Source organism: Furipterus horrens, unplaced genomic scaffold, assembly GCF_987537825.1.
Source record: "Furipterus horrens unplaced genomic scaffold, mFurHor1.1.pri manual_scaffold_7, whole genome shotgun sequence".
NCBI classification, from domain to species: domain Eukaryota; kingdom Metazoa; phylum Chordata; class Mammalia; order Chiroptera; family Furipteridae; genus Furipterus; species Furipterus horrens.
The window spans coordinates 140,005,045-140,024,225 of record NW_028327177.1 but is presented as its reverse complement, the minus strand read 5'-3'; the positions used below and the strand labels follow the sequence as shown (position 1 = coordinate 140,024,225).

Sequence of the window (19,181 nt, the reverse complement as noted above, 5' to 3'; positions counted from 1 at the left end):
ACGTGATAGGTGCTCACAAAGTATTTGCTGTTAAATGAGGGAAAAAAACAAAAAAACTTGAGAACTCAATTTAGACAATGGACTGAGCAACACTTCCGACGTATCCGCAGATTCAAAAATACACATGACTTGTTTTCAATGATTATATTTCAGGTCCCTGGATCAGCACAGACTTCGTACACACGTCAACGAAGAAGCTGAATGAATCTAATGTAGGACGACCGGCTCACGCTTCCTTATTTCTCCGACCACCATTCCGCGGGCCTTGCCGAGGCCTTGCGGAGAGTCTCCGGAAAGGCCGCCAAAGAAAAAACCCAGTCAGTCTCCCTGGCTTCCTGTTCACCCCGTCTTGCTGGCTGCCTGGCTCTCTTCCTTGCGTCCCCCAAGCCAGACTCGGGACTCTGGACGCGCGTGGGAGGCGTGGCCCCTGGAATCTGAGGGAAACAGCTCTCCGAGGAGGAGCAGGCCCCGCAAATCTCCTGGGAGCACCAACGCTGCGCTCCGTCACAGAGGAAGAAAGCGCGGCTAGGAATTGCAAGACGCGGCTCAAGTGGAGCCGCCTGCGCCCCGGGAACCCCGACCCTATTGGCAAGACCCACTCGGCTCCCGACACCCCTCCCAGCGCACCTGCCCCGACGCCGCCCGCCGCCACCTCTGAGAGCCGCACGCGGTAGTGACCTGAGGTAGCCGGGATTTGGCTTCAAAAATCGGTGCATCTCGTGGGAGCCAACTAAGCATGCGTGGCCCCGCCCCCAGAGCCCGCTCTAACCAATGGAGGCTGGCCCCGCCCCCTGGGCCTGCCCCGGCTGCAGCACGTGACTAACGGTTTCAAGGGGTTTAAAGCTGAGATGCGCCCTCACACCTTGCTGCCCACGTGCACCCTGCCGCCATCCCCTCGCTCGTGCAGACCCAGTTGGGGGACGTTAGACGCGTAGCCTGCTGAACGTGGACTGGACGTTGGGCCGGGGCATGGCTGGGGCCTGGGTGGTGCTGAGGAGAGCTGGGGAGAGTGACGCTATGGTCGGCGGGCGACACACACTGGGAGCCTGCGGGAGAGAGAAAGGGGAGAAGTTGTCCGAGTTTCCTGGAGGAGCTGCCGGAGGGCAGCGTGGCGGAGGGCAGGGGGCTCTGTCGGACTCGGCCTCTGGCAGTGGGTGATGGCCTTTAAAGCCATGCAAGGATGGATCACCAACGAGGGCGTATGGACAGGACCATCGTCTGAGGCCCGGACACGGAACAGCGGTAGGCCTAGACGAAGAAAGAGCACAGGAGCCGGAGGAGGTACGTTCGGGGATAGGGCAGGGCCGCTAGGAGAGTGGGGTGCCCCCTCCAAAAGGAGGGGGGCATCGGCTGTCTCAGATGCTGAGGGTGGAGCAAGGAAAATAAGGAGTAAGGACTGCCCGTGACTCCGACAGGAACTGTTTCAGTTCGTACATTGTATTCCCAGTGTAGAGCATTGCTCTGCGTGTCTGTATCATTTCAGAAATGGTATACTTGGTGCTTCTTTCTGCGGCTTGACTTTCTGACTCACCATCTTTTAAGCTTGATCTCTGTGGGTTCAAGTATCTGTAGCCCATTTATAGTAACTCCAGTATTTCACTGTGTGACTGTGGACCAATTTGCCCACTGTGCTGTTGGTAAACATTCACACTGCTTCCAGTTTCCCCCACACCGTCGCTGCAGTAAATGTTCTTGCACCTGTGAATGTGGGGGGACCTCCGGGGTGGTTATTTTATACCAGGGAGGACTTGCTTGCTAATAAGGCTGGTGCCGATGACACCAGCAGACTCTGAGCATTTCCTTTGTTGAGTTTTTCATTGGCACATTTTTAGCGGTTGATTGACAGCTTCTTTTGGTTAGTAATAGGGATGAACAATTAAGGGATGAAGAGTTCACATCCCGGGGTTACCAATGAGAGAGATGAGGGGGGCTGGGGGGGGAATGATTTGCTGAAGGATAGCTTGGAATGGAACCACAATGTAAATCTCTTCACGTCCCTTGTTTTGCTCCTCTGTTATGCTCTCCTTCCCTCAGGCCTGTGTCACATTCACTGTCACGATTGGTGCTCTCAGTCACCACAGACTCCTGAGAAGTGTACCGGCAGAGCCTTATTCTGAAGCACCAATTTTATCCTAAGAGCCACCAACCCCTTTAAACGTTTCTTGTGACTCCATGGAGTGCTTTCTAAATTTGGATCCCTGGCATTTTCGTTGGGCACTTTAAAAAATGCACGATTCGCCTCTAAATGCTCTTTAATATTTCATTGACTGTGAAGTCATCAGATTCCACAGTGGAGCCTTGTGTGTTCTTATATATAAAGACTCTCTCGGCGGTTGATGCAGAGGGGCAGATTTCTCTCTGGAGGGAAGTAAAAACAGAGCAGGGAGCCCAAAGGGGTAGCCGGCCAGGCGCCACCTCAACGCTCAGTGGCACCGTGCAGTCACAACCGCCCTTTGTCACTAGGCAACAAGAAGCTGGCCTCCTGAGATTCTCAGCCAGCTCAGAGAGACAAGACGAGAGTTTACCTTTTCTGTTCCTTCCCCCGGAAAGATGAAAAGTGCTTTAGTAGGCTCCTGGGTAAGAGTGTATTTTATAGTTAATCCTGGTCCCTGGCCCTGGGGTAGTCCCTGAACTTTGAATACATCGTGAAAGTAAAGTGAGAAGGCTTTCATCCAGCCTCCAGGCAGTGGAGGAACTCTGGACTACCCACTCCCCCTCTGCCTTCCTGGGGTCACCCCTGGAGCCTACTTAGTCTTCCGAACACCATGCCCCCTTCCAGGGGTCCTGGTTTCATGCTAACCAGCTAACCTAGTCCTCTAGCCACCACATTTATTCCCAGGCCTATGCTTGATTCCCTCAAACTTCTGGAGTTTGACTGCTCTCTAGACTGGGAACATCTTGAGGCCAAATACTGTTCTCCTCCATCTGTATATTCCATGTCCAGCCCCGTGCCTGGAATACGGTAAAGACCCAGTAAATACTATTGAATTAAACTGAGTAGAAAGCAAGGGGTGTTTGGCAGATGGTAGAAGGAGGGGAGGTAAAGTTGAATGGCCCAGGCCCTCAGTGGGATGAAAATGCTGGGCTTCCCAGTCATGTTTAAGTCCTCATTGTGATGGCCAGAGGCTGGCTGGGGACAGGTTCTTCTGCTCAGGGCTGTGACCATGAGGGACCAGACACACCATCCTCTCCAGGGAGCACTCAGGACAAAGAGGATGGGCCACAGGAGTTACTCAGCCAGACATCGTCATCCACAGGGTGTCTTGTCTGCCTAATGACATCAGCACAGGATAGCTCCTTCTTAGATCCCTGATGCTTGTTTCTGTCGTCTGCCAGTCCCTATCTCTGAATTCTTTCCAGAAGGTAGCCATTGCTGCAGTACTTCTTTTGGAAAGTTCATCCCTTAGGTGCTTCTTGCTCCAGTATAGCAAAGTGTGTGTCCAACAGGTGTTCATTCATGACTTTGCAATGGATGCAGAATATAGATCCATTCAGTCCTCACTCTCCAGGGACATTACACCTCTTAACATTTGGGGGAGGACAATGAAGGGAACTTCCTCTCAGATCTCCCAGGGAAGGACCATGCCACCAGATAGTGAGTGGCCCTGTTCTCAAAACTCTGCTCAGTCCTATGAGTCACCCTGCCCCCTCCGCCCCACTCCCCCCTGCCCCTGCCATGCCCAGTACACAGAAGACTCTTCCACTACTCCTCACATAGCTGATTCCGTTTCATGTTCAGGTCCCGCCCCCATTGTCACAAGGAGCTGTCCCTGTTCCTTGTCACTCTTGATCTTGTCATCAGGCTATTTCTTCCCTGACCATATTCACTGTTTGACTCTTCCACAGGGGCCAGAACCTTTTTGTCTTTTCAATACTACCTTCCCAGCCCATATTAGGATCTTAAGAGAGAGAAGGGAAAAGAGAAAAGAAAGAAGGAAGAGACTCCTCCCACACACACACAGCCCTTTCAGGTGGACCAGCGCATCTGGCCAGCTGTTCTAATGATAAATGGGAGACACTTCTCTGCAAGCCCCTCCCCAGGGGACTCCCCCACCCACCTCAGATTCTTTCTATTCTGTTAGAAACTCCCAGGAGAGGCTTCTAGCCTCTGAGGTCTAGCCTCTGGGGGCCCTGAGGTCTAAGACTCAGAATGGGGGTTTCAGTAGGATTCACACTCATGCCTGCCTTATTCTAGCACAACAATGGCTTCTATGGGCACTACAGAGGCCAGTTCAAGGGTGAAAGTGCTTGGGAATACCGCCTTGCAGCCAAGCCCCAGCCTCCGGCAGTGTTCCTGCAGCGATGTCAGGTACAAGGCAGCCCTGGGAGCGGCTGGGTGGCTGGGCCAGTTTCTGCTCCTCTCAGGCCCCAAGAGCAGCACCCTCAGCCCTCCCACACACAGCTGGACTGATACCTGGAACCAGCTTATCCCCAGGACGTGCATAATGTCTGGCCCTTCTTCCCTGAAATGTCAGTTCTTTCTCTAACAGACGGGGCAAAGAGGACTGAACAGTCTTGCTTAATGCTCCTCCTAGATGGAGGAAGGTTCAGGGCCCAGGTGGGGTGAGCAGCCATGGGGAGACAGCCTCCAGGACCCAGGACGTAAGCCTGGAGGTTTGCCCTTAAGCTCAGATTCCTTGATGCTGTGAAAGCCCATGGTCTAGCCCCTAGTCAGCCTTGTAGTCCAGGGCAGTGAGTGGGGAGGAGGCTCCTCTGACCAAGGAAGCAGTATAGAAAGTGGCATTTCTAGCCAAGGGGGACTAGGAAGGGTGACAGCAGAAATGGCCTAGAGTAGCTGGAAAAGGCTGCCCAAGAACAGGAGGGAGGCAGGTCCTAGGCCCTCTACTGCTTCCAGGCCTGGAGATAAGGAGGGGGCACTGTGCATCAGTCAGGGTCCCAACAGGAAAAAGCCCACTCAAAAGAGGAGAACTCACGAGGGTGGGCATCCAACGGGTAGGTGGGGAGCTGCAGGGGAAGGCAGCCTCTCAGGTTGCTAACAATCAAGTAGTCAGTACCACTGACCCCAAAGCAACAAGCGGGAAGGCATGGCTTCTAGAACCCGGAAAGAGAGAGAGGTATGGGGAGGGCCACCCTGACAGGAGAGGTGATCTTGGGTGGAGAGGCACAGCCAGGTGGGGGCTGGCCGGGAGGGAGCCAGGAAAAGAAACACCTCTTACCTCCCTCTCCTCCCAGGACTTGCCAGTGGCCAGAGAGAAGGCAGCCTGGCGAGAGGGGCACTCAGATCAGCCTCCCAGGCAAGACCAGGGTGGAGGAGGGGCCAGGAGGGCTGCCTGGAACATGCTCCGCCCACTGCAGCTTCTGGCTTCGCAGCCTTTAGCCAGGTCCTACTTGATCTGCCATCTGATTCTCCAGGAATTGCTTTCCCAGGCCAGGAGCAGGGGCCTGGAGGCTGCCATTCTGTGGAGCCCGCACCTCCTTAGCGCTCCCAGTTGAAAGGGCTGCGTGGCACTGCCTGCTAAGCCAGGGCCACTTCTCCCCGTGAGAGGGATGAGCCCTAAGTAGCCAGGGACAGAGGCAACCCAGGGCCTTCCTGCTGGGTGCTGGTAGTAGCCCTCAGTGGCAGCTCTCATCCCCAGACCAGAACACCCTCTCCATCTGTCCCCCAGGGACAGAGTAGGGGACATGTTTTGGTTGAAGCGAAGACTTGGAACATAAAGCGTTTACTGGCATTATCAGCAGCCCCCGAACAGCCTGACGTGTGTGCATTGGGCTCGGGTTATATAAATACGAAGTCTCGCAGCTCCCTCTCGGTCTGAAACCGTTTTAATTAGAGAGACTGCTCAGAGGAGGCGCGCGCTTTACTTTCTTATTAGCTGAGAGTTAACTGGGTGTCAGTGAGCTCCCTGCCGCTGCGGCTGTTAAAAACCTTCCCACTGTGTGGCACCAGCTTTCCACGTGGCGTGAAGAGATTTTATCCGTGTCACTCAGGTGCAAAAAAGTCTTTTTTCTTCTAGCCTTCACCTGCTTGGCTCTCGGGAAGTGTATTCCTGGTCCTGTTTGTTCTTAAGGTCACACAGGAGGATCGTGGTTGGGGGCAGGTCCTCCACTGGTGGTGCCATGATTGCTGTGTCCCGCAGTCAGACACAGAGGTTCCTCTCTCAGCTCCCGCTGACGGCAGGCTGCCAGCCTCCACAGGGGCCCTGAGCCCCCCACGTGCAAACATGGCCCCCTCTCAGAAAACACACCCCTCCTCCAAGGCCGCTTCAGCTGGAAGCCCAGCCTGAGCCCCACCTGCTCAGAGACCGTGGGTGTTCCCACCGTGGGGGACAAGGAGCCCAGGGTGGTTTGGAAGCCAAGATGTGGGCGAGATTCTCCTGAGGGGCCACAATACTCAGGACTGCCTGGGTGGGGGGGAGATGACTGCACCCCTGCCAGGCTCCCGCAGCGGGGAGGACACAGCTCCAGCCAGCAGGACTCAGGGGCACGTGGCCACTTAAGAAGGGCGAGCTTCCAGAGTCAGAGCTGCCTACCGCAAGGAGGGTGTCCACATCCTAGGGCTGTGTGGACAATTCTAGAGCTGAGAGTAGAGATGGGGGAGGATTTGGGGATCAACTGGAACTTGCTCCAGACCCCCAGATTTTTTTAAACATACATGTATATTTTAATTCTCACCCAAGGACATCTTTATTCATTTTAAAGAGAGAGAGAGAGCGAGAAACATCAGTATGAAAGAGAAACATTGACCAATTGCCTCATGTATGTACGTGCCCCATAGGAGATCAGACCGCAACCTACATATATGCCCTGACCAGGAATCGAACCCACAACGTTTTGCTGTAAGGGATGATGCTCCAACTAATGAGCCATCTGGCCAGGGCCTCAGGTTTTGTTTTGTTTTGTTAATTTTTATTTATATTGAGATGATCGCAGATGCATAAACATTGTTAGAAATCATAGAGATTCCTTCTCTACCTGGCTCAGTTTTCCCCAATGGTAACATTGTGCAAAGTTGTAGTAATAATATTATAACCAGGGCATTGACATTAATGTAATTCACCTACCTCATTCAGAGTTCCCCAGTTTTACTTGTACTTATTTGTGTGTGTATATTAAGACCCATAAATTTTTATCGCTGCTGTGCCTTTGTGTCTCTGCCACCACAGCCAAGATACAATATCCCCAGAATCCCTGGTGCTGCCCATTTTATGACCCCATCACCAGCCTTCCACCCCTCCACCCTGACCTGTCTCTCACTCTCAGAAACCATCAATAGCTCTTCCATGGGTAACATTTTGTCACTTCAGAATGTTATGTAAATAGAGTGGTAGCGTCTGCAACCTTTGGGGATTGGCTTTTCTTGCTCAGCGTAATTTCTTAGAGATTTATTCAAGTTGTTGTGTGTATCAGTGGTTCATTTCTGTTCATTGCTGAGTAGTAGTCTGTGGTATGTGTATTCCAGTTTGTTTATCCGTTCACCTATTAAAAACTACCTGTGCTGATTCTAGTTTTTGGATCTCACAAATAAAGCTGCTATGACCATTTATGTACAGGTTTTGGGGTGAACATAACTTTTCATTTCCTTGGAATAAATGCCCAGGAATGTAATTGCTGGGCCGTACAGTAGTTGCATGTTTAGTTTTTAAAACAAACTACCAACTGTTTTCCAGAGTAGCTGTACCTTTTACATTCCCACTCGCAATGTATGAGTAATCCAGTTTCTCTGCATCCTCACCAGCATTTATTGTTGTCTCTTTTTTATTTTAGCACAGTGTTCTGATATTTTGTGATTTTAATTTTCATTTCTCTAATGTTTAATGATGGTGAACATCTTTTCATGTGTTATGTGCCATTTGCATAACCTCTTCGATGAAATGTCTGTATGTCTTTAGCCTGTTTTCGAACTGGATAGTTTGTTATTTTACTGTTAGGTTGTGAGAGTTCTTTATGCATTCCTGACAGGAGTCCTTCATTGGGCATGTGGTTTGCAAATGTTTTCTTTCAGTTTGTAACTTGTCTTTTCAGCCTCTTCACATAGACTTTCACAAAGCAAAAGGTTTTATTTTTTTCTTTTTAATTTTGAGGAGGCCCAATTTATCAAATTTTTAATGAATCTTTTTCTTTTTTTTTTAATGGATCAAGTCTAAGAACTCTTTGTCTAGCTTTAGATTCTGAAGATTTCCATTTTTTTTTTTCTAAAAGGGCCCCTGGGTTGTGTGTGTGTGTGTCTGTGCTTAATTCTCACCTGAGAATATATTTATTGATTTGAGAGAGAGAAATATTGATGTGAGAGAGACCATCTGTTGGCTGCTTCCCACACGCGCCCCAGCCAGAAATTGAACCCACAACCTAGGTATGCGCCCTGACTGAGGATCAAACCCACAACCTTTTTGGTGCATGGGACAAAGCTCCAAGCGACTGAGCCACCCTGCCAGTGCTCCCTGGGTTTTTAAACCCTGCAGTGTCAGCTTGTTTTATGAGAAATGAAAGGCAAGGCCAGCCAGCTTCCCACCTTCATGGGCTTTCATTCCCTCTAAAGACCATCACTGGCTGTCTAAGGCAGGGGGTCCCAAGAGGGGAGCTCGGTCGTGTGTTTGAGAGGCCCGTTAGACATTCGCAGTGGGCTACTGAGTCTGGAGTCCAGGAGAGAGCTTGAGCTAGAGGGAAAGCTTGCAGTTTCCAGGTGGCATTTATGGTCAAGAGCTTGGATTGCCGATGAGGGAGTAGGTGTGGACAGAGGGGAGGAGAGAACTGAAGCCTAGTCTGGCCTGGGGGGTGCAGAGATAAGGGCCCATACAAATCTTGAACCACTGCCCCTCTGAGGGCAAGATATTTTTATTTTATTTTTTTAAATCACCACTCGAGGACATATGTTTATTGATTTTAGATAGAGAGGAAGTGGAGGGGTGAGAAACATCGATCAGTTGCCTCCCCTATGCACCCTGACCGGGGATCGAACCTACAGCCTTTTGGTGCACAGGATGATGCTCCAACCAGCTGAGCCACCCGGCCAGGACGATGGCGGGATTCTTGGAAGATGCCTCAGCGCCTCCCTAAATCAGCAGCCCCAGAGGCTTCTGCTTTGGGGGCAAGTACCAGCATGAGGTGTCCCAGAAGCGAGATGTTGCTTTAATTTATACCTGCCCTTTCAGGGCATTGACAGCTTAGCAATTTAGGGGTGGTGTCTCCTGGCCCCTTCCCTCCATTATGGGCCCTGAGGTGAGCATCGTTTTTGCCCATTACCGTCTCTCTCACTCTCTTTCAAGGAGCCAGCGCAGCAGCACTTCTTCTCCAAGCATGACAACCGCGCTTGCTTTGACAAAGTGAGTGCTGGAGAGGAAAGTGGGGAGCCCCCAGCCTGGGCTCAAGTTGGGGGTGGGTGGGTAAGACAGTGCGGGGAGGGAGGGCTCCTTATACCAACCGAGGAGTGTCTGTCTCCTGACAACCTCTGCTCTGGGAAACAGCCCATTCCCCAAACGGTTGTACCCCTGCTCCTGTTTCCTCCGCCAGCTTGCCTGACAATGTGCAAATATCCCAGGAGCCTCTGCTTTTCTGGGGCCCCACCATGGAATGGAGGCAGGCCGGAAAGGCTGGGGTACACACCAGGGAGGCCAGGCATCACCAGGCCAGCTTGGGTTTGGGAGGCCCTCAAGACAATGCCTGGAGCCAGGACCCAGGACTGTGGGCCAACGGCCCATGTCGTTGAGGAGGGCCCCTACTGCCTGCCGCAGGGAATCGGAAGGCGGAAAGACCTGGAGCACCTGTGGCAGCGACACACCTTCCTGCACTGGGCACCCTGTGAGCTGGAGTTGCGCCAGCGGCGGCCCCTTCAATCCTCCTACCAGGCCAACTTCCGGTCAGGCCCAGAACTCAGTGACCTTCCTCAGCACCTCGTCCACTTTGTGCAGATCCAGCCTCCCCGTGCCAACACCACCTACCAGCAGGACTTCCGCCAGTCATCCCAGGGTGGCCACTGTGGCAGCGACAACGCGGGACCCCCGGCCCGTCACCAACACACTGCCTGAACTCCCAGGGGTCCCAAGACCCAAGCTGCTACAGCATTACCTTCATGCTGGGGTCTCCGAGTGTCTAAACTGGTCCAGAGCATTAAACAAGAATGGCTGACGCCATGACCTGTCTGTGCTTGCTGCCCCAGAGGGCTCGGAGGCCGAGAGCAGAAAGGCACTGCCAGGCCCTGTGCCTGGCTCCTACGGTGCGTGTGCCATTGTGCCTGTGTGCTGGGTAGGGGAGGTGCTACCGTAGGAGTCCTGCCCCTGAGTGAGAAGGGGTGCAGCCTGCAGGAGGCTAAGGGTCCAGATGGTTACCATGGCCACAGCAGATGGGTTCTGTGACCCCAAAACCATTCTTGCGACAAACCCAGCTGTGAGCCCCTTGTACTCAGCGTGATGGCAGGGAAGCAGAATCAATGGCCCTACTAGGGGGTAGCAAAGCCTGGAAGAGGAGGCAAGGGCTGGCAGCTCTGCTTTCTCTGGGAGGCTACCACCTCAAGGGGGGGGTTGGTGGCCACACAGTCCTGCCTAAGAGACACCTTGCCCACAGCTGGGACAGAGGGAGGCGAGGCTGCCCAGGCCAGAGCCCCCACCAGACACCACCCTGTGGAGGTGAGCACAGGCTTTGCAGAGATGCTGTGTGACACACACCTAGAGGACATCCTGACCCTGTGGCATTTTGTTGTAGTTTTCTGATCTTGTCTCGGTCATCCTGTGAGTGCCCTCTAATATCCAGGATGATGGAGGGCAGGGTCATCCTGTGCCACCAAGGGAGAGACTGAGGCTCAAGAGGGTCTGAGATGCCACACACTTTGGGGTCAGAGACTGGATCTAAAAAGCTCTTCTGGACCCTTATCCTTTGGAGAACTGAGGCCCCCAAAGGTGGGCCAGGGACTGCAGGGGTAACACAGGAGTCCACGCCAGGGGTCATACACCAGATGTTAGCAGCATTTTTACTTGATATCTGAACTCCCTGGGTCCTCACAACAGCCCTGTGAGGTAGGTAGGGCAGGAAGGTTTAGATCCCCATTTACAGATGAGGATGCTGAGGCACAGAGAGGTGAAATGACTGGCCCAAGGTCACACAGCCAGCACTGTAAAGGGCACAAAGCCAACATTCCTTTGGCCCTCTGGAGGTTCCCACACCCACTCTTCCATTCCCTTTGTGTCCCCCACCGTCTCTGAACTCTCCTGACTTTACAGGAACCTTCAAAGCAGGCTGGCAGGTAGGCTTTTTCAGGAACAGTCATTGGGGTAGGCCTGGTCCACTCCAGGTAAGCACTGACCCTTCAGCGTATGAAACCAGCTCTTCCCTCCCCCAACTCCCCTGTTGGACAGAGGGCCCCGTAAGTTCCAGAGCAAGAGTGGAGCTAGGCACGGTCCATGAATGAATGGGGGTAAGGTGGTATATGCGTATGTGTATCCTACGCTAAAGGTGCAGCCCCCTGCCCCGCCGCCCAAGTCCCCAAGGCAGTGTCTCAAGTGCCCACATCTGTGCCTCCCTCATCCCACAGAGCCACAGTGAGCTTCCTTAGCAGCACAAAGAGCCACAGGCATCTGCCTCTGGTACTGAGCTGCTTCAGTGGACAAGGTCCCATCAGGCATTCAGACCCCATCACGCAGACACAGAGCCTCCACAGCTTGGCTGGGACCCTGCGCCACACCCCCGATGACAAACAGCTGGGCCCCAGCCTGCAGACTAGAACAGGAGCAACGGGCTGTGGGCATGGCAGGCAGGGCCTCCCAGCGCCGCCGTGCCAGGCTGAAGCCCTCGACAGAGCTCAGAGGGCATGGCTGGTTTCCTGCGGGAAGAAGACAGAGGTTGTAAAGGGCGCCAGCTGCAGGGGCTCCAGCTCCTTTGCTCCCTGAGCCAGAGTAGGGCCCAGCAGGTTGCACCCCAGGACTGACCATCAGTGCCTTGTTACTCATTGCCCCATTCATATATTTATTCCTATTTCTGTTTGTGTGCTCAGTGATCATTTGTCCCGTTTCTGTCTCCTAGGGCCCTGCTGGTACAAAACCCTGAGTCAGGTGCTGAGGACACCCCCATTCTGGCCCACGCAGACCACACCCTGCTTGTTCCACAGATGGGGAAAGGGAAGCTCACAAAGCCCAAGCCCCTGAGCGCCTAGAGAAGGGCAGGAGGCAGTGCCCATGCTGGAGGCCACTCCTTCCTGTCTTGGGCTCCCCTCCCACCCCTAGCTCTGCAGACTCACCAAGGCCCCCAACAGCCACGACGTGGCCCCCAAGGGAGCCAACCACAAAGTCAGCCCTCTTATCTTTCATGCGCAGGCCACGGGGCAGCTTGGTCCAGGACCCTGCAGGAGAGGGCAGGTCAGATCTGGTTCTTGACACTGTGCCCCTCCATCCCACGGAGACGGGGAGGACAGCCCAGGACAGCCACTGCTCACCATGCTCCAGGTCGAACATCTCCACAGTGTTGACAAAGTGTGGGCGGGAGTAGAAATTGTGGGGCCCAGGCTGCTGCAGGCCACCCAAGCTGAAGAAGCTGCCTTCGGCCATGGCGCAGCCAGCAAAGGCCCGGCGGCTGGGCAGGCTTGGGTGCCGGGTCCAGGTACGAGCCTCTAGATCAAAGGCCTCAAAAGCAGTCACTGGGAGCTTGCCCTGGCGTCCCCCTGCCAATGGAATTGGGGCACCTGGCAGGCTCCTCCTTCACCAGGTTTCTGAGCCTTCATGGCCACCCACTCCAGCCACCCATACCTAGCTGTGTGCACACCGCCAGAACATGGATCACCGACCCCTCAGATTCTCAGGCACTGGCCACCAAAGGTCCCAGCCTCCGAGCAAGCCTGGCTCACCCCCAACAAAGCTTCTCTTGTCCCGCCATCCCAATCTAAGCCTGATTCTGGTTAACTCACAGAGACAGGTGCTTCTGGACTTGAGTCCCTTGTCCACGTCCCCCAGGCCCTTACCCAGGACATAGATCTTGTTCCCGTGCAGGAAAGTGGAGGCCCCATAGCAAGGTGTGGGCATAGAAGGTAGCGAAAGCCAGCAGTCCTGGCGGGGCTCATACACCCGAACCTGGGCCTGGGGGGCCGTGTCAGAGCCCATTCCCCCCAGAGCATACACCATACCATCTGCATAGAAAAGAGTAGTTTAGACAGTACCCTGGCTTCTCCGGGGCACCCCACCCCGACAGCTGCCCTTGCCAGGTCTGGGGATTGCAGGGCACCCACCTGTTTGTGGCACCCCTTCCCAGCAGCAGAAACCTTCCTGCCTGCCTGCAGTGGGGGCTGGGAGAACTAGGATTCCTCCTCTGGCCAGGACCCCTCCAACTGAAGAGCAGGAGGCAGCAGATCTAATTATAATCTGTCTCCGTCTCCCTGGAGACGCTATGGCAACCACGTCTGGCATCCAAGCAGAGCCAGACCTGGTCAGACCTGGAGGCCACTAGATGCGGGCTCCCCTGGGGGAAGGAGGTTGGAGGATGATTTAAACCAGGGGTGAAGGGCATATGGGGACCTACTCAGCATGGAGTTCAGACTGGGAAGGGGCTCTAGGAATCAGCTGGGGGGCTGGCAGAGGGGCTTGGCCCTGCAAGATAGGGGTGTTGGCCACAAGCCTGCTGCCACGAGCCCCGCCAGCACCTCTGCAAACCCGCCTTCACTAGAGTAGGTTTTTGCCCTGCTACGCCCTCAGGGTCAGCTGGGTCAGCAGAGGCCCTAAGGAGATGGACCAGTCAGCTGGGAGCTTCCATGGCAACTGTCCCCAAGCCAGGTTGGCTTTTGTCCACCTCAGGCTCCCTGATGTGTGTGGCGGGGAACAATCTAAGCACTTGTTGGGCTCTGAGCCAAGGTCCAGCTCCCCTCTCTTTCCCCAGACTATTTATAACAACCATGAGAGTCATTGGGCCGCCCCTCTTTGTCTCTTAGAGGAGTGGATGGCCCAGGGCAGTGGCTGGGTCCTCCCTTCGTGCTAGCGGCTGGCCTGGGCTCTGCCTCCCACCTCACAGCTGGACAAGGCAGCAGAGGCCCCCCGAGCTCAGAGCTAGGGAGCAGAGGGTGCAGGAGACAAAGCCACGTCCAAGGCAGCCAGGCAGAATTCACAGCTCTTGTCCAGCCTCCGAGTATGCGGGACCAAGTGAGAAAAGAACGAAGGGTGTTGGGGCACCTGAGGGCCCTTCCCTGAGAGGCCACTCACCTCTCTCCACAGTCGCAATCCCCATGGCTGCCTGAGGGAGGGTGGCCCGACGCTCCCAGCGGCCCTCGTCAGCCAGGAAGGCCTCCACAGTAGCGACCGGGCTCTGGCCCTCACCCACACCTCCCACCAGCAGCACCTGCTTGCCCAGCACCACGGCAGCTGCGCCAGCCCGGGCAGTGGGCAGGGATGCCAGTGCCAACCATGTGTGGGAGGCCATGTCCAGTGTCTCGGCAGTGTCCAGGGGCAGTCCGGCCCGGCCACAGCCCCCCAACACCAGCAGGTGTCCATCCTGGTATGCCACAGTGCCGTACACCCGGCAGGTGGGCATGGGTGGGAGCATCTGCCAAGCAAAGACACGGCTGCCTCCTGTGGCCATGGTGTTCACCCCCAGTGGCAGGCCATGCTATCTGCTCAGGCTGCAGGCGTCACTGCTGAAAGTCTCATTGTGACTCTCCCAGGGTACAGCGGGTGTCTGACCGCGCCAGGGAACTTGCCTTCACCTGGAGGAGAGAGGGGAAACAACGGGTTAGGGCTGGCCCCAAACCACTGGTGGGAAAAGCAGGAGGAGGACCTGCCCCAGCTGGCCAGCGCGCCACTGTGGAGGCCCTCCTGGGGTGGGAACGAGGGCAACTCCCCCCTTCCCACGGGGCACGTGGGATTCTCCTCCTACCCCCTGCCCTCACCTAAGAGCTCCCTGGTCATGTCTAGGTCTAGATAGGAGGTAAGGTGACTAGGAGAGGGCTTTCCACCTCAGCCCCCTTTCCTTCCCCTCGGCAGCTCTCACCCTGGTGCTCGGCATGAGGGGAATCCTTCTCTACACCCCCCATACTGGCTTCCACTGTGCCCTGGGCAGCTGTCAGCATCCTCCACCCAGTGCCAGGGACCAGACTCCAGTGTAACCTTACAGCCCCTTTGGGAGCCATTGGTTGATCTAGTCTCAAGAGCAAAAGGCCAAGAGCAGGGCGTTTGGGACTGGGAGGGAAGGGGCTGGACGCCAGGGTCCCACGTTTTCCCTCTGAGGTCCATCCTCGCAGCAGTTTGCCCATGCCAGGTCCACAGAAGCCGGCCTCTTTGGTGTCCATAACAGGTGAGGAGCACGATTTGGGGATCCCATGAGCCCAGGGCTGTAGGGTCCCGGAGTCCAGGGAGTCCCCAGCAGGAATGGGCAGCTGGACTTCTGGGTCCCCTCACAGCAAACCCCCAAGTTCCCCGGCCCATCCTTTTTGGCGGGGTCCACCCTCCTGGGACCCCTGGCGCGAGGGCCTCTCAGCCCCAAACTTCCAGCTCGCCAGAGGGCCGGGGGCGGGTCCAGACGAGTGCGCTTGGGGTTCTACTCCCGGAGCCCCAAACTTCCCCCGAGCGCGTTTCCCGCGGGACTCACCCGCCGGGGCTTCGGCGCCGCCGAGGCGCGGGGTCTGCCGCTCCGGCTCCGCTGGTGCCGGCTCCGCTAGTGCCGGCTCCGGCTGGGGCTGAGGCCAGGCGCTGGCGGGGCTCCGGCTTGGCTGTGGCGCGGGGCGGGGCTGGACGGGGTCCGCCCCTCTTCCCCCCTCCCGACTCGGGAAAACCTCGCGCCCAGCCCCCGCTTTAACCCTGCACCTGCCATGGCCGGAGCACGACGCGCCGACCCATGATCACATGCCAACGGGTGAACAGAGAGATGGACACGTGGACACTGGGCCTTTCCAGAATCTAGGGTCCAACCTTGGGCAGGGGGAGAAATGAGACAGGAGTGAGCAGCACACACGTGTATGGCGGGGGCCGTTCTGAGCGGGGCCCAGCTTGGGAGTATCCGCAGAGGGGGCAGGGATCGGATCAGCAGAACCCGTGGGCCTGAGGGGCCGCCCGCCCACTGCCGCTGAACTTGGCGGGGCCCAACCGCAGGCTTCGAGGAGGCGCCCCCTGGAGGCCACTTGGGGCATGGCTTGGGCATCTTGTAGGTTCGGCGCCCGAATCGCCCTGCCCCAGGCACAGAGCAGGGCACAGAATAGGCCCTATGGTAGGGACAGAGGGCTAGCAGGTGTTGGAGGAGCAGACAGTGCTGTTCTTACTACTGAGAGTACTTTCCACAGGATTGAGTGAGTGTGGGGGAGGGGGAGGATATGGGGGTTGTGGGGGCGGTGTAGCTCTGAGCAGGGTATAAGCTGAAGAATCAGAAGCCAAAGGACCTTCCAGGCAGGCCACTCTGGCCTCAGGCCTGTGCTATTCTTGGACCCAAGTCATTCTGTGACTGTCCATCTTCAGGGTCCTGGCCTTGCCTCTAGCCAACTCTGGGGTCAAGCAAGAGCAAGTTGGTGTGACAAAGGACTACCGATCTCAGACCCAGACCCTGACCTATCTTCTGAGCATTCAAGAATATTGACTAAGTCTGGGAACTAGCAGCCCATTCATACAGATCAATGGTCACCTATAAGAACAGGTGCTGTGATTGCGTGTGCTTGCTACTGTCCTGTTCCTCTTCCACAGAAGTGTCTGTCTCGCTTTCCCTAGAAGCATACCTGGAGACAAGGACGCAAGTACAAACAGTTAATGTGGGAGGTGAGGCCAGGAAGCACCAGCAGAGAGGAGTGGCAGGGAGAAGGGAAGCAGCCAAGAAAGGGTGTGTCATCAAGCAAGTTACCACTGTGAGCAACTAAGACCAAATCCTGCTGGGGACTCTGGGAGCCAGCGTGGAACACGGGCCTCATATTATTCACCCCTACCCCCAGCCAGGGTTGCTGAAGTCCTCATTCTCAGATCTCCACCAGTCACAGGATGTGAGCTACTTGGGGGCATTAACTGACTGGTCTGCCTGACCTCTGCTCTGCCCAGAGCATGGGCAGAGCCTAATCCATGACCAGAAAGAGTCTTCAGCCACTTTCAGGGGCTGGCAGTTGGAGAACTTGCATGGAAATGGAGGTGCCAAGGTCAGTTACAGATCCTGGCTAGAAGGCTTCGGTTCTCCTACTCCACTTTGGCCCTTTAGAGACCTCCCAGCACCCCCCAAGTCCCTCCAGTCTCTTGTTCCTCCCCTCCAGTGAAACTTTTTTTAAAAATGTTTTTTTAATTAACTTATTTATTTATTTTTAGAGAGAGGGGAAGGGAGGGAGAAAGAAAGGGAAACATCAATATACAGGAGATACATTGATCGGTTGCCTCTCACACGCCCCCAACTGGGGACCTGGCCTGCAACCCAGGCATGTGCCCTGACTGGGAATCCAAACAGCGACCCTCCGGTTTGCAGGTTGGTGCTCAATCCACTGAGCCACACCAGCCAGCGCTCCAGTCAAGCTCTTGAAGGCATCTATTCTCATGGGTTCCACCACCTTGATATCTGCCATCTTATGTCTGCTGCCACGGCTCCCCCAAAATTGCCATTGCCGCAGTCACCATGGAACACCATCTAGCTAAAACTTAGGGGATCTTTGTCTCAAGTGAAATGTTGCTGGCATCTTTAAAATTTCAACCCCGTGACTTTGACTTCCTCCTGCTGCTGTCCTGCTTCTCTCTGAGTCTTTGATAGGCCCTGCTTCCTATTAACTCCTCAGGAACTGGCTCAAGATCCATCCCTGGTTTTTCTCCTTGGCACACAGACTCCCTCCGGAGGTGGTCCCTCACTCACATCTGCAGCTCTACCAGATCCCTCTGCTCAGGTGGATGTGGGTCCAGGGCCCATCACTCAGTGCTATAAAAGATGCCAAATGGAGAGGAAGGGCTGGATTTTGGGATGGCCTAGTTGTCTCTCCCAAATTCATCCTATCTGATCCCAGTTACACCTGTAGGGCCAACATCTGCCAAAGACCAGTTCAAGTCAGAATTTGCTCCGATGAATGTTCCCAGGGAGTTCCATCTGGGAAATATTGAGCAGCAAGAGGCAGAAGCAGCAGCCTCTCCTTGGAGTTAGGTACCTCATGACCTTTACCTCTAACCCTATTATCCCCACTGGTTCTAATGTCTGGAAGGGACATATTCTGGGGTGGACTTGACCCCTGCCCAGTCCTCCATTTTACACTGACCTCTGGCTGGACATCACCAGAGAGGGGTCCTTTCTCTAGGAAACACCTAAGACCCTACTATACCTGGAGCCTGGGCTCTGCCTATTTATGGGAGTGGCTTCTGTTTATAAAGCCTTGACCCCACCAGCACACAGAGGGCCAAATACTGCTGGCTTTAGAGAAGCTATAGAAGACAACTGGGGCAGAAGGTGAGGCTGGATTGATCCTGAGAGTGAATAGCTAATTCTCAACCATTGACGGGGCAGAGACAGGACTCACCAACAGTTGGGGACTGGTAACACTAAGGTGGGACTTCCTGACTGCATCCCCTGAGACTTTGGCCCTTAGGAGCCCACCCTTCCCTTCTCTCTGCTAGGACAGAGGGCTAGAGGCACTGACTCCAAATGAGCAGGAGAGTTTGCATTTCCTGCTGGACCCCTTGGCTACACTTCAAGACACTGAGGACCCCACCATTAATGCTGAAGTCCTGTGAAGCTCAGGGGCACCAAGTGGGGCCTAGGATAGGCCTGTTTTTCTTTAGGGGTGTCCAGACCCCTCCGTATAGGCAGGGAAATGTACAGCAGCCTTAAGGTCCTGGAATAAGATGGGGAGGGAAGAGGGCTATTAACCAGTCCCCAAATGAAGCATCCAGCACCCTCTTTTGCACACTGGTGTGCTGGGACTCTCAGATTGTACATGCCCAGCTTTGGGCTTGTGTGTAGCACATGTGTGCACACCAGCCTTTCATGACACTTGCGGCGGACTCCATTCTCAGGAAGAGAGGAGGGCCTACTGCCCACAGAGGAGGTACCAATGCTACAAAATGAGGAGGCTCCCCTGCAACACTCTCAGGCATGGGACACTCCTCTTTCGCCCTCTCGCTAGGCTCCTGGAATGGAGGCAGACCTTATGAGTGGCTGTGGAGGATCCAGAGGGTGAAGGATGGTTTGGATCTTGCTGGGAGTCCCTCTCAAATGTTGCTGCAACACCAGTCCCCTCAAAAAGGGTGTCGTTCAGGCCCATAATCCAGTCCTGGATGGGCTCCAGTTCAGTCCTGCCGGGGGCCACGTCCAAGAGCGCC

The 19,181-nt window shown here is 55.1% G+C and overlaps 2 protein-coding genes across 4 annotated transcripts; one reads left to right on the top strand and one right to left on the bottom strand.

Annotated features, from left to right (window-relative positions):
• Window positions 1–1,157: 1,157 nt before the first annotated feature.
• On the top strand, window positions 1,158–10,088 carry CIMIP7 (ciliary microtubule inner protein 7). The gene is given in 4 exon segments (XM_090284966.1): window positions 1,158–1,242; window positions 9,178–9,281; window positions 9,669–9,955; window positions 9,957–10,088. Coding segments are annotated over 4 exon segments (603 nt in total). The 3' UTR covers window positions 10,084–10,088.
• An 807-nt stretch (window positions 10,089–10,895) lies between these two features.
• On the bottom strand, window positions 10,896–15,655 carry KLHDC8B (kelch domain containing 8B). Of its 3 annotated transcripts, XM_090283082.1 has the most exons (7): window positions 15,511–15,655; window positions 14,130–14,629; window positions 13,166–13,264; window positions 12,902–13,066; window positions 12,380–12,604; window positions 12,185–12,286; window positions 10,896–11,770 (listed from the first exon to the last, which is right to left on the bottom strand). In XM_090283082.1, the coding sequence occupies exons 2-7, from the start codon at window positions 14,503–14,505 to the stop codon at window positions 11,574–11,576; spliced, it is 1,164 nt and encodes a 387-aa protein (XP_090139208.1). In that variant the 5' UTR covers window positions 14,506–14,629; window positions 15,511–15,655; the 3' UTR covers window positions 10,896–11,573. The 3 variants fall into 3 exon arrangements, with proteins under 3 accessions (XP_090139208.1, XP_090139209.1, XP_090139211.1); XM_090283083.1 differs by lacking the exon at window positions 13,166–13,264 and having other exon boundaries at window positions 15,511–15,651; XM_090283085.1 differs by lacking the exons at window positions 12,902–13,066; window positions 13,166–13,264 and having other exon boundaries at window positions 15,511–15,651.
• Window positions 15,656–19,181: the final 3,526 nt, after the last annotated feature.

Bases quoted from the DNA above. Each gene is read 5' to 3' on its own strand.
- KLHDC8B (XM_090283082.1), bottom strand. From the start codon at position 14,505: ATGGCCACAGGAGGCAGCCGTGTCTTTGCTTGGCAGATGCTCCCACCC. The intron at 12,605-12,901 runs GTAAGGGCCTGG...TTCCATTGGCAG, and splicing joins GAACAAGATCTATGTCCTGG to GGGGACGCCAGGGCAAGCTC. The intron at 12,287-12,379 runs GTGAGCAGTGGC...CCTCTCCTGCAG, and splicing joins GATGTTCGACCTGGAGCATG to GGTCCTGGACCAAGCTGCCC.